This window comes from Antedon bifida, chromosome 4 (assembly GCF_963402885.1).
Source record: "Antedon bifida chromosome 4, ecAntBifi1.1, whole genome shotgun sequence".
Taxonomy (NCBI): domain Eukaryota; kingdom Metazoa; phylum Echinodermata; class Crinoidea; order Comatulida; family Antedonidae; genus Antedon; species Antedon bifida.
Window position 1 is genome coordinate 30,885,473 of NC_136229.1, and position 14,613 is coordinate 30,900,085.

The window sequence follows — 14,613 nt, forward strand, 5'->3', positions numbered from 1 at the left end:
TTTTGAAAATACACGAAGCTAATGCCAGTATCATGTATTGCGGTTTAATAGCTAGCACTATGATGTAATACTTCCTTAACGTTTATTACCTCATAATTCTTTCTGATTGGACAATTATTTATCACTATCTATACCTAGAGGGCGCACTGTCTGAATGCGCAAACGCACGTCTTACGAAATGGACCGCGTGGGCTACAGCACGTGAGATTTGATTTATTAGCAAAATTACGTCTTAAAGAAAGTACCACAGATTGTATAAATAAGAGCTTGCTGATGTTATTCCGATCATTCATAAAAGCGATAGTGGAGGAATAATACCTAACTGTTAGCAAACAACACTCTACTCTTCTAGTGATATTTATTAAAGTTTCATAATTGTAAGTATTTTATTTATTTATATTTTATTTATATCATAAACGTTTTTAATATAGCATCGGTTTTCAAGGTTAGTGTTGATGGTGTTTCAGATAACAATCGCACTTCGTTAAGACAATATGCAGTAGCTACTAAGTTTTAATTATCCTTTCTTTAATACTTCCATAATAACAAGTTTGATAAAGCAATTATATCCAACATAATGAATAACTAATTTACATGTTTTATGCTTTTTTTCTAAAGATTTTCTTTTCTAAAGATAATTCACATTTTCAACAACTAAAACGAATTGCTGTTGTACAAATATTTCCAACACTTATAAAGTTATTTTCGTGATTTCGTGTACCGCGAACATTCACTTATTTGTCGATGTAGGCCCAAACAATCCTTACCCCATCTTAGGGCATACATGTTCACGTCAGGATAAAACATGTCTGTTATCATGTTAAAACAAATAGTATATCATAATATCATATGTGATGATATGTTTCCTAAATTTTACAGCATTATAACATGTTTCACTCAGCATTAGGTGGGTATAGAGGAGCAATTTATCATTTTGCAAAACAATTATTTGGAACATTTTTTTGTATTTTGGGAGGTATACATATTTTGGAACGAATGTGGTTTAGAAAATTGGACCAGATACCACCACAGTGTATTTTAAGAACACTTCCATAATGTTTAACCATTTTTTTTTGGTAGTACAAATTTTATATTTTGATAATTTTAAATAGTTTTCATAATGTTGTTTTTATATGTACAATTCTGTATTGCAAATGGAAAGTCAATTTTATAAATGCATTATAGGAATTCAAATTTCAATTGGCATACCCTTTTTTATAGTTTTGTTAATTTAATTTTACTATGGCTGCGCAGTGTAGATTTATCTATTTAAAAACGATATTATATAAACTATTTTTGTAGGAAGGTGACTCATTAATAACTTGGCACATTATATAAAAACAACTTTTATAGCAAAGTGAAAAATTGTATAAAACAACTTTTGCAGAAAAGTGACACATTGTATAAAACAACTTTTGTAACAAAGTGACACATTGTATAAAAACAACTTTTTTAGCATGATGACACTGTACATGAGTAATATGACTAAATCATAACACACATTACATACATCGATATCTCAAAACAAGATCATTGTTTCAAGCATACAGTACTTCGCCTATCACCGAAAGCTCTATGTTACTAGCGTGTTTAATTTATATAAATGTTTACGATACAATTATAAATGCCATTTCAATAAAAAATATGAGGATTGAAGAAAACGATTACCTGTAGCATTATTAGAAAGGTCGAAGATTAAATGTGTGATATCTAAAGCGTATACTGTCCAACTGCACGAAAAAAGAGCACTTAAAAGTTAATCAAGTATTAATTATTTATTCATTTTGTTCTGTTTGTATTTGGCTACATAAATGTTGGTTCTTAATACTCTAATTGTATGATAGGTCTAAATGTAGAAGAAATTACCTTTCTTTGATAAAAAAAATGTTTTCACAAATTTATGGGGTGAGAAAGATAAACGTTCAAAGAGATTATCAGTTATATTATATGGTGAGTATAACTTACAATTATCTCTTTTTGCTTCTTCTTTTAGTTTATAATGGCATGCAGGACACAAGCCACAATGTGGATGTATTGTCTGATAGGTGTACTCGCTGTTTGTATAGTTGTGCTAGAAGCCTATCCTCATCAACCAATTAGAACTGCTCGAAATGCACCAGAATATTCCGAAAATCTAGACGAAATTTACAATTTCATTAATTACTACAAAGATATGTTAGATTTACAAGAGGCTTACAGAAACAACGGTGAGTCATTTTATATTACGTCATTTATTAGACTTATTTTATAGAGCGTCATGCTTTTTTTTTATTCTGTCTGAAACCTGTCCTATCCTTTCAAATATGAATGCATGTCATTTCAGAAATAGAAAATAGAAAAAATTCAAAATAATACCACGAACAGAGTAATTTATACCATTTTTGTAAAAAGTATTGTTCCCTAACAGTTACGTTTAAGCCCGTGGGCCTATAACAACATGTTTGTTAGCTCATCAACCTTTTTCAGTACTCCGTGGGTGTCAGAAATCAAACCAATTAACAATAATATAGGCCTAAATCAACATGTTTCTTTTTAAAGATTTGACTAAAATGTTCTTAAATCACATTCTCATACTCTTACTGTGAAAGTGAAACAATAATAGAACTGTCCAAATTGGTCCACAAACCGAGTCTAGACGTGACGGTGCATAATTGTAGCATTTTATTCATATTACAATTGTTTACTTTTAATTTGACAATGTTTAGATAGGTTGAGAGTTAATTGTGTTTTAAGATTAACAATACAAATTAATAATACGGAAATTCCGTTGTTGATATTACATTATAGATGTGGAAGAGGTAAATCCAAAACACATGGCCCTGAAGCGTGGAAGTAATTCTAGACCAGTTGGTACATTAGGGCTATTAGAATTATTACGACTTGAAATGGAAGAAGAGAACACAAGAGAAGTGGTATCAAATCAAAGATTGAAAATGGAGGGTGTTGGTCGCTGAATGCTTCAAGGTGTGTTTATTGTACTTTTTCTTCAAACCAAAGACCACGGGCCGTAGGCCTACTTAGGTGAAGCTATCTAAATGTTCTTGTGAATTTTTCTTTGAAAATTAAATGATTGGCGTGGCTGTGATTTTTCTCTTTAAAATTCAATTCAATCAATTCAGCGTCTTTCTCTTTAGTGGTTTAAATTATGTTTACTATAAAATCCGAGTACAACAACTAAAAATTAATTTAAAAATGTATTCAGTGCGTACTTTTCAGTTTAAATTTGCGGTTTGCAAAGAAAAGACCGCTAACTGCCAATGTGTATTAAAGAAGACCATTTTTATCTCCGTTATTTATTCATATCAATACGCACTGTGTATGACTAATATCACAAGTTATTAACCAACTTCAAATATTTTTCTATTTTTCAGTTTGTTGTGTGACTGGAGGATGGCTGAAGTTTTATTAGTAGTATTATAGCAGTTTACGACTTTTATAATGCACACGTGACAATGATAATGTGGAAATTATTCTGCCATTTTAACACAAACAACAATTTATCTATTTATTTATTTATTTATTTAAGAAAAATCATTTCAAAAAGCACAGATTATAATATATTTTGTGTAGAGAGGTACTATTCTACCGTAAGTAATTGTTATGGGTTGTGTTTCTTGACCCGGAGATAACATTTTTACAAACTATGCCTGTTTTAATATATAATTATTATATAAGAAGTATACGAGTATTTAAAATTGTAGAAACAAATCTTAAATTATTCCAGTGCCTATGTTATTTTAATCGTACTAAAAAAATTATATAATAACCACGTTATACACCTGCAATTTACCACAATGTGCTTTTGTTTTAAACACTTTGGGACGGGAAGGGAGGACAGGGAAAAGTAGAGGGCAGAGGGTACAGACATTCAATAATAACGCAAATTGGGGGTGCTTATATTATGTTTGATTGTATAAGTTAAATAATTATTGTTTGATTAAAGCGTTGTTAAGGCCATGTGGGCATGTGCAATTAACGTTTAAACTTATGTACAGTAAGATTAATATCTGAAAATAGAAATAGAAATTCATTTAGCTGTCATTTCATTAAATCCAACCAGCATCGGCTTACTCATTTTGGTCGAGTAATTTTTTATTGAGTTTGATTCCCAATAAAGCGAATCAAACGCGTTTTGTCAAATCAGGCATGGCCGGCTCGATATAAACCTAGGCCTACGTTATTGTAAAAATTCAAGTTCAATCTAGGCCTACGTTTTTTAGACATTTTTGAGAATTTTCAACCAAATCCTGAGATTCCTCAATTCTGATCACGTGAGTGCACACCCAGCATGTCATAACCGATTGATAGACGTTAAGGCTTTGATTTTGCTTTATTGTGTTTTAAATATCTGTATTAAACTTTAGACTTTATGCTCTTTTGTCAAAGAATCTCTTAGCATTCCGCAAGAATAAAATAATTATGTTGAAGATAAACAAGTAATTGTCTCATGTTTTTGTTAATGTTAAAATGATAGAGTACTAGAATGATTGCCGTGGTTGTTAATTCATAAAATATACATACACGCGCAGTTTACATACAGGTGATTGGGCTAAGAATAATAGGATTGAATGGCTAATGACGATCAGTGAAAACTCATTAGAGGTAGCTGAGTAATAGACCTTTGGCGTCGAAAACGCCAACGTTTGGACCGCTTATAACAACCAAGTATTTCTAATTATTTAGTTGTTGTTTTTCTGAACTTTAATATCCATTAACCTTTGTAAGCTACTAAATTTTGTATGGTAATAGACCATAACAAGATATTTATCCTCGATTAGGAAGCAAGAAAGTACAGCGTATTCATGGTAACTGACCAATTTATTAAAAGTAACATTACGTCATACACTGTTAATGAGCTATAGAATGTCAATAAAATCACACAAACGTAGAATTGTTTTTAAAATGCTACATTTGGAACCAATGTATAACCAATTAATAATTCCCAATATAGTACTAGTAGTATATATTCAGGGCAAGTCGTTACGGTACCATCTTCTTTGGGTTTAGATGGTGCATTTACTCTTTCACCCTTGTCCTTACGATAGAAAAATGCTCGACAACAAACGGTATGCCAAAAGGGTTTCCTGTTGTAACATTTAAACGGTTGCATCTAAACTTATAAACGGAGACAATCGCTCCGATCCCCGATTACTATGTTATTGAGGTCCTTAATGAACGATTGAATGAACGACCGACCGAATGATTGGATGAATGAATGAAACGAAAGAGCGAACGGACGAACGAACAATCGAACAAACGAACGAACGAACAAACGAACGCACAACGAGCGAACGGACGAACGAGCGAAAGAACGAGCGAAAGAACGAGCGAGCAAGCGAACGAACGAACGAGCGAAAGAACGAACGGATGAACGAACGAACGAACAGCGAACGAACAAGCGAAAGAACGAACGAGCGAATGGACGAACGACCGAATTAATAGCTAGCATACATTAATGAATGTTGCATGATACTTCACTAGGACCTAATCTGAAAATAATGATAGGAGCCGAAAAGGTTTTCTGCCAAATGCATACTGTAACCCAAAGTATGTAGTCAGCAAACAAGAAACTGCAGGTGCTATAATTGTCTCTAGACACGATACTGACGGAAATCGGACAAAATTACAATCTAATAGCGAATAATTTTTCCTACATCATCATAGTTTTGTAAACAAATTAATTGTGTAGCTGTAGGTTGCATGGTTTGTATTGATTTTTAATTTACATAAAGAACGAAATAAAATATCGTTTTAATTGTAGATTACTTTAAAGTTTTTGAGACAATCTCCATAGCAGGGAGATTCCCTATTCTAAGCAAATTACAAAAGTCGTTTGTAGACGTATGGCGAGACAAGAAACTTGTTATGAACAAAATAACAAGATTGTCCAAATCAACAGATGCTTTGTGTATAACAATTGTATTGATTTTAAAAATGTAAACTGATGGAAATGTGATCACCGATTGATTGGGAGTGACGAACAACTGTAATGAACAAAGCAACAAGTCAATAACATAATAGAATAAATAACCAAAAAATAAAAATGAAAACAAATTAGAACTGATTGGAAGTATCTAATAATTAAAATAACATTACACACTCGCCGATACGTGTAACTCATTATTCTTTTTATGGGGTTAAGTTTAATCTTTTCTCGTTGCTTTTTTGAAAGGAATCACGACTCAGCCGTAAGGAGTATAGATAATGTTCATATTTGATTTTAATCTATATTGGAAAATTACCAAATTTGCAATTCGTGCAATATATATTAATTTTATTTGAGTTAACGCCTTGTTGATGGGAATTAAATGTTTTAATTTAATAGTCAGCAACATTATACATCGATGTAAAGAGAGATATGAATAGATATAATTGCAGTAATAATAATAGTTTTCAAAAAGGGAAAACATCAAAAGAGAAAAACAGTTTCATTTGATAAAGGGAGAGAATGTTTTATACAAGGTGACGTCAAAAGAACATAAAAAACTAAATTACAACATAGAAATTAACAAATGGTCACGAGGAACAACAAGACATAATAACAACGGACCTATAGATTAGGTCTAATAGATGATTTATCAAGTATAACTTGTTATACACTCGGCGTAACAAACGATTAAATGAATATCTGTCCGATTTGTTTTTACGCGAACGTCAACATTATGTACGTTGATTATACAGTGAGTAGTTCAGTTCAGGACAAACACAGAGTGTTGATTTAACAATTAATTTAATAAATAATTTATTTTCATTAGGCCTTAAGTATCCATTGCGACTATTAATTATTAGAATTAGGATGTATGCATCGTCTTATCAGATTAATCAAATGTAGGCTGGCCTATTGGATAGTGCCAATGAAACACGGGGGTTGACAAAACCCACATATTATATTAAAACAATAAAACGTTTGCCATTAATTTATAGTAATTGTATATAAATAAGCACTGTACACAGTTGCCTATATGACGTAAGAAGTCGAGTAGGATGAAAAGCAGACCGAATGAGACTCAGTGACGTAATACCTTAAAAAATACTGAAAGATACGATAGGCTTTTTGTGGACTGTCCATTAGACTATATTTAAATTAAGTAATAATTGTTAAAACGTACAATAAGAACACACTGTCCTAATTTCTTTTAGCGTAAGAAATGACGTTGCTAAATGTATTTTGATGCTTTTGAGTAATTTCAGAGTGACTTGGGATTCCGACGCACATTTGACGGACATAAACAACTGCACACTTAAACATAAAATGAGACATTTCCTCGACGTATGTGCATATGGCATTCCCACGCAGATAGTAGACATACCGTAATAATCAATCTAAAACTATGATGCTAGGCCTACGTATCTACTCATCGGAACATCAAAAAGGGCACTGCAGATGCCACAACACAACTTTAAATACCAAGGCGACTGTCTGTATTAACTCAAGTTGTGACATACAAATAACAAATTAATTGAAGTAAATATAGGGTATTCCCACGACAAAAAAAAGGGGAAAAAAGTTACAAATACTGCTAAAACAACCACCAATTAAGTCCAATTTACACAGCTGCAACGGTAAGCGGAAAACCGTGTTGTTGTCCCACGTAGAATGTGTCTAAACCGTAATGTGTAAATGGCCATAATAATAGAGATTCTATATTTTGAATTACCGTTACTGCTGGTCTGTGTAAATTGGCCTTTATAGGGAATACCGCATACATAAGATATGGTTTAAGCATGACAATCCTCCATGGTTTGAGTCTCTGCTTAAAGATTAAAGTAGTTGTGCTGAGATTTCTTTATACAAAGAGTAATTTCAAGTTTTTAATATCGTTGCTATAAAATATTTAACTATCACATCCTTTGGTATACCATGGAGGAAAGATATATTATTTATATTTCCTCCATGGGATACGTGGTGCACTTATGGTCACTCTCTCAGTGATAATCTTTGAGAAGTGTAATGCCCAATGATACCAATAATCGTAAAAGACTGTTGTTATAACTTTCAATACATTTCATAATTTCCAGTCATCATGTAGGCCTAACCATCTTTCATTTATATTTTGTTTTTATATATACACGGCTGCAGTCGCGTGCTCAAATATTAGAGTTAGTGTTTACCGACCGACCGACCAACCGACCGACATAGTGAGCTGTAGAATCGCGTTTGCACGCGATTAAACAGTTTTAAACAATAATCAAATTTCTGTACAGAAGTGTAGCTGTATAGTTTCATGTACTGTATTTCTGAATATTTTGAATTGCCGCATTAGTGTCAACAAGGCCATAGACATGGCTGCAGTCACGTGCTCAAGTTAGTGTATACCGACCGACCGACCAACCGAACGACCAACCGACCGACATAGTGAGCTTTTTAGTCGCGTTGCACGCGACTAAAAATATATTTATGATTTCTATGATATAAATATTTTAATGTCTTGGTTTGAATACATAAGTTGACGTAGTTGACATGGGTTTAGTTAATTTTAAACAAACATCTTAGTGGACTCGATATATTTTCACAAGATTACTATTACAATTAAAATAATGTGTTGACAAATTACAGCGTCAATTTAATATAAAATGCTCAAGGCCTATGCATGATCATTTTACCGAATTCATGTTTTTTCGAATCGTGCAATGAACCTCCACCTGTAACAGCTCTACTAATTAATAATTGTGGCGATCAGATTTGGTTTAAAATTAGGCCTATGGTATCAAGCAGCAGGGAGTCCGCCAATGATATTTTGCGGTGATGAATTTGTGGGAACGGGAGACAACCTGTGGTTACTCCCTTACTAATATTCCTAGAATATAAGGCTAATGTTTATACATGATTAATTTATAAACACAATATTCATATTGTTCACTTAGGACATCAGGTCAATTAAGGTTAGCCCACCAATGCCGGTAGATTTGGAAACCCGGAAAAAGGCCTTACTCGTGTAAAGTGTTATAGGATAATGTGGGTAGTAATTAGATTGATAACTACAAAGTAGGCCAATTCCTTACATAAACGGTGCATTAAAATGGATGTCAACTATGATAGCTTGGTGCAAAATCACTCTAGGGTGTAACGAACGCAAAGAGCTGACGTGCGCGCGTTTGACATCATATCTATAAGAATAGATAATACAATATTAAACATTTGGAATTAATCCAAGTCTTAAATTGTGAATGAATTGTATACGTCACAGCAATATTTTCAAGTGTAAAGTTGTTAGAACTTTCGACAGTAACGTGTAAATACAACTCTCAAGAAGCATTAAGAGACAACATACATACATTGTACTTGATTAAAACTTGTATCAACTGGCAACCTATTGGAGCTTTTTAATTATATCTACTCAATAGATACTCACACTGATATTCTTTTCAAATAAAAAACACTTAAGCCACTTAATATACTTAAAACAATGTTAGAAGCTACTCGAAATCGTAGCATGTCAATATTTGATCTGTTTCTTATAAAAAGCCCGGGCGCTAAGCCGATGTAAGCACTGTCTAAAAATTGCAGAAGACGACGAAGGCCGCGGACAATTCGAAAACTTCTCAAAGGTAAGTGATACTTGTTGGAGATTAGACATTTTATTTGGCAGGTTCAAAATATTTCAAATTTACAGGATCTTCCTCTAAAAATTTATTTTTTGTCAACAAATATTCAAAAGTAGAAACAATAATTTTTCTGATAGGCCTATGGAGTGACTTTAATATTGTCATAGGGAGCTGGTACACTAAACATAGTTAGTCAGGTGAACCTGAATCTTATTGAATTGTAAGGTAAAACATGTTATAATAACAATTATTGTCATTTGCATTTTGGAACTTCACGTATCAGTGCAAAAAAATATATTCATTTTAAAATGTATTCTTTGCATCGAGCGTAGCCTACCTTATCTTAAAGTTATGCACAGTATCTTAGTTAATCATAGATCTTAATTTATATTTTACAATACACTTTTTGATTTTTGTTTTCTACCTTTAAAAGATTAAAGAATGGCAAGAAAGCAAAGTAATGGAAATCTGCTGTTTGTGATATTTTTCCTAATTCTTACTGAATATGTAATGTGCTCAGACATGCGCGGTAACGGGTAAGTTGTTATTAAATCTTTGATTTTCAAACGGTATACATTTTACCTTTGTTGGATTGTATGGCAGTTAATTGTACATTAATAGCCGATAACACTTTAGACTCATCTAAAGCTCTTTGTCTACACTATCAAACTTTATGTGACAAAAAAGTGTGATGTGCCCAAATATGATAGTGATATGCCCAAATATGGTAGTGATATGACATCATCATTATTATTTAAGACATTAAAATGGAGCAGCTTGCAAAACAGGGTTTGTTAAATTAGTTTAAGAGAACATGCTTAATTTAGAATTCCCAATGGAAACCAGAAATGATACGTATGTTTTCTTCAATATGTTGATCGATAAATAGAAATAGACATATTTCAATATTATACAATTTAAATGTATTATCAATTCATCATTAGCAAAATAGCTAAGGCTAAAGGTACCAGTGGGATAGTACATAAGGAATAATGTTATCATTACGTTAAGACCTACAGTTACAGGTTTAATTTAAATGTAAATATCTAGTTGATGGGAAGGTTAAAGAGTGCCTATAACCACTGTAGGTTTATTGCCCGATTGTGATAATACTTCTAATACTTTTAACTAGCGTAATATTCGTGAAACCTAGATAAGATAGGAAGTAGTGAAGTAACGGCTATGAGCGATCACTGGCTAAACCCCGGATCTTATGGGGCCCCTGAGCAGTGTCCAGAGGAAAAAACAGGCATTAAAATATGTCGAAAAAGGCTAAAAACACCCGAGGCCTCCAGCGTTGGAGGGCCACTTGGGATTCTCTAAGCCAGGGACCTCAGGTCTTACGACACTGGTCGAAACGTTAATGAAACATAGTGCTGCCATGTGGAACGCGCTCATATCAATCAATATCATATCAATGAAGAAATTGTTTAAAACAAGTAAAAATTGTCTTTTCTCTGTTGATTTTCTGTTATTGACAAAACCATTTTCTACAATACTTTGTATACTTTTCTTATCCAGAATTCAGACAAGCCTATCGTATTTTTTATTTGTGAAACGGGTTTTTTTTCTGGGTATTCCCAGTGATCGGTTTTTAAAACGAGGTTGCAGTATTATATTATTGTTCCCTTATTAATCAAATGAAGAAATAACTTGGAAGAACACCTTTCTGGTGGTGAAGGAGTTTTTTTCCGTTGCAAAAATAAAAATGTTATTGCTATTATTATTACTATTATTATTATTTAACTATCGTATTTTAAAAATGCATATTCCACCAGATATTCAGAAGATTCTCCCATCAACGACACGCCATCATTGAATAGACTCTTGCGCGACGCTTTAGTAGAACGTACTGAAGCAGAAATTGAATCTCTTAAAAGACGGCTGCAAGAAGAGTTGGAGACTACCGAAGGACAACTCAGTCAACGTACAAAACAGTGAGTAGGCTATATTAATTTCATGATTTAATAAAATCATGTTGGTAAGTAAGATATAATGAAACAAAAGTGGTCTTTGTAAAGAGAATCTACCATTATTATATTATTATGATAGTGAATAGTTCAATATTTAGCAAAAGAAAAATGTATGAACATTTAGAAGGTAAAAGGAACACACTTCAAACTTGAATAATGATTAAACGTGGTTCCCACAGAGACGCAACGCAAGGTCGTACGCGCAACGCAAGCGAGTTAACCAATGACAAGTCACTGTTCAAATAATCCATCGCGTGTGATTGATAAAATAACTTTCCTCGCTAGTGGGAATCAAGCTTTAGAAACATCACCAGTTTGTTTGCTTGTTTAAATCGCTGAAGTTCCTGGCAATTTAATAGCATTGGAACGAGATTTTCATTCTGTCAAAAAAATTGTCAGCCTAACAGCAAAAAATAACATTTCTTCCTGCAATATACCGAGACGAATGGTGGGTTCAATAGGTATAAATCAAATTATATCTCATTCAGTTACTTCAAACGACACTGATTTTGATTTGTTGGCCCCCAAATCATCAAATTTGCATATTAATTAAGACACCTGCCAAGAGCATCATCTTTGAGCTGTTAAAATAAACGGTATCAACAATGGCCGTAGGCTGCAGTGAGTTGAGTATGCGTGGGGGACGGCAATTAATTCATATCTTACCGTTAAGGGAATGGGGTACAATGATTAAAATACCTCTGGGCTTGTTTGGACCCTCCGATTAAACACGTTCCCACCATTTTGTTAAAAATCTTTAGTTCGTATTTATTACGCTATTGTAGGCTACTTTTTTGCAAACGGATCATGCTAAGGAGGCAAATAGTAATTACTCGTATAGGCTGCCTCCTCTAATGGTTTTTATGTGTGAGTCATTTATGTTCGATCATATACAATTAACTACCGAACAGATTTATAAATAAAAATCTCTGTACAAAATGATAACCGGTAGGCCTATTATGTAGGCCTAGTTAACGTTAACTAGTTGGCCTATTGAGAACATGCCAGAATGACATTGATATAGCCTGTATATTAACGCTGATACAAATTTAACGATAACCGATTTTATCGGAATAACGGTAAAGTATTATTACTGGTATAGGCTAATACCGGTATTGACGAAACCGCCAATTGATTTAACCGCAATTACGGTGAAGTATAAAACCGGAACTGATAAAACCGATATTTTATTTAAACGGAATAACGGTAACGTATAATACCGGTTTTTGACGAAACCGATAATTGATTTAACCGGAATAACGGTAACGTTTATTACCGGTATTGACAACCCGTTTATTTTTGTTTCCAGAGAAACGAAACGAGGACAGTCAGATGGAATAGTATCATTGTATGTTTTATCAAAAGAACTAGCAGAAGTACAGCGACAAAGAGAGATATCGGATATGAAAAAACAAATGGATATACAAGGAAGAAGAAAATGAACTCTATTCAACTCAATGTTGAAACTCATACTTTTATTATAGTATATATTATTTATTATCATGAACGGGTACCAGGATAGACGGTGCAGATACCATTGTATTAATTAATTTAAATAAATCAAGTAATATCAGCATGCATCTTTAGTTTGACCATTTAGGTCAGTTTACACAGGCGAGCAGTATGAGCGGTACACGGTAAACAAACATAGATTTTATACAAAACGCGGAGCGTACCTACGGTTCAGCGGAAACCCGCTCTTGAAATAAGATTCAGATTCAACCTGGGACAAGCTACGAGCTTTTTCGCTTACCTAGTACTGCTCGTCTGTGTAAATTGCCATTTACAAGTATTCATATCTCTACAATTTAGTTTAAGTTCCTAAGTAATTATTTGTTTAAGGAACCGTATAATTGTAATATAATATGGGGTTAATACAAATAAAACTACTATTACATACGCACCAGTCATGCGCTTTTGTTTATTTTCTAAGATACAATGTACCTCAGAGAAAATCAGTTGCTGTAACAATAATACCGAATTAAGTGAATGGAATTTGAACTTTAGAAGTATAATAATAAATTTGATTTACAAATCGTCATAAATCTAATTTAATGGTATGGAAACATAAAGTTAAGTATATTGATATTTCATGCGGTAACGCCGCATTCTCTTTGACTATTGTTAGCCCTGTACCGTAATTGATAGTTTCCGAGAAAAAGAGTAGGTTGTTGATGGAATACTGCAGGCTACTTACTTTCAAGACATTAACCGACACATTGTACGTCGTTCTTGAAGTTTACCGAATGAATGAATGTTTATGACATTGTGCGGACTCACCAACCCGGAATGGCGGCAAATTATTTTGGTTTTAACATTGAACCTATCATTCACATTGCTGTGTAGGCCTACGTTTGGTGAAGATGTTAGGCCTAATCACAATGTTTTTTTCTCTCCTTCTTCACACTGTACGCTATAGATCTGTGTCTCACCATCATCATATTTCGTGCTATTCATTCCTGTTGTTCTTACATTTTGAAAATAGGCCTACTTCAATTTTCAAATTTGGTGCGCGAAAGGTGCAACTACAACCCTTGATGATTGTACCTTTCTGTTTATATATCCTTGGTTGAAAAAGAAAAAAATAAAGAGCACAATCCACCCATGGCATCATGTAAACAGCGCTATAGGCCTACTGTAATACAACGGTTCTACCAAAATTGAAATTATAGTAAATAAAACCTCTGATTTTCATATATTTAACTTTAAAAGAAAGTTTAATCCAAACATAGAGGTTTATTTGTAAAGTTTAAATAACGATTTATTATTGACGCCTTCTTACTATCAATAAGTAATGGCCCGCAATCATGCATTCAAGCAAAAAACGTAGCTTACATTTATGTTCGTGGATAAACTAGTAATGTGTTATGCAGTAATAGTGCCGGTATATCATATTTTATGGTGCGCGCCTCTATTATTAGTTTTACGGCTCATCATTCTCCAGGTGTAGCCTACTAACACATTATTTAGGCGTTGATTACCAGGTTGGCAGGTGTTTTAGTATTTTCATCTACACTCACCTACGCAGTGTTATGTAGATGATATGTTTATCTGTTATGTTTTATCACACACATATATAATTATATATATATAT

The 14,613-nt window shown here is 33.1% G+C and overlaps 2 protein-coding genes across 2 annotated transcripts; both read left to right on the top strand.

Moving 5' to 3' along the window:
- The first annotated feature begins 238 nt into the window (after positions 1 to 238).
- LOC144841577 (uncharacterized) lies at positions 239 to 3,507 on the top strand. Its single transcript, XM_078697992.1, has 4 exons — positions 239 to 377; positions 1,994 to 2,207; positions 2,788 to 2,964; positions 3,372 to 3,507. Exons 2-3 carry the CDS (start codon positions 2,000 to 2,002, stop codon positions 2,952 to 2,954), a joined length of 375 nt encoding a protein of 124 aa, XP_078554118.1. The 5' UTR covers positions 239 to 377; positions 1,994 to 1,999; the 3' UTR covers positions 2,955 to 2,964; positions 3,372 to 3,507.
- A 6,557-nt stretch (positions 3,508 to 10,064) lies between these two features.
- LOC144841582 (uncharacterized) lies at positions 10,065 to 13,015 on the top strand. The gene is made up of 3 exons (XM_078697998.1): positions 10,065 to 10,082; positions 11,325 to 11,483; positions 12,829 to 13,015. Exons 1-3 carry the CDS (start codon positions 10,069 to 10,071, stop codon positions 12,959 to 12,961), a joined length of 306 nt encoding a protein of 101 aa, XP_078554124.1. The 5' UTR covers positions 10,065 to 10,068; the 3' UTR covers positions 12,962 to 13,015.
- Positions 13,016 to 14,613: the final 1,598 nt, after the last annotated feature.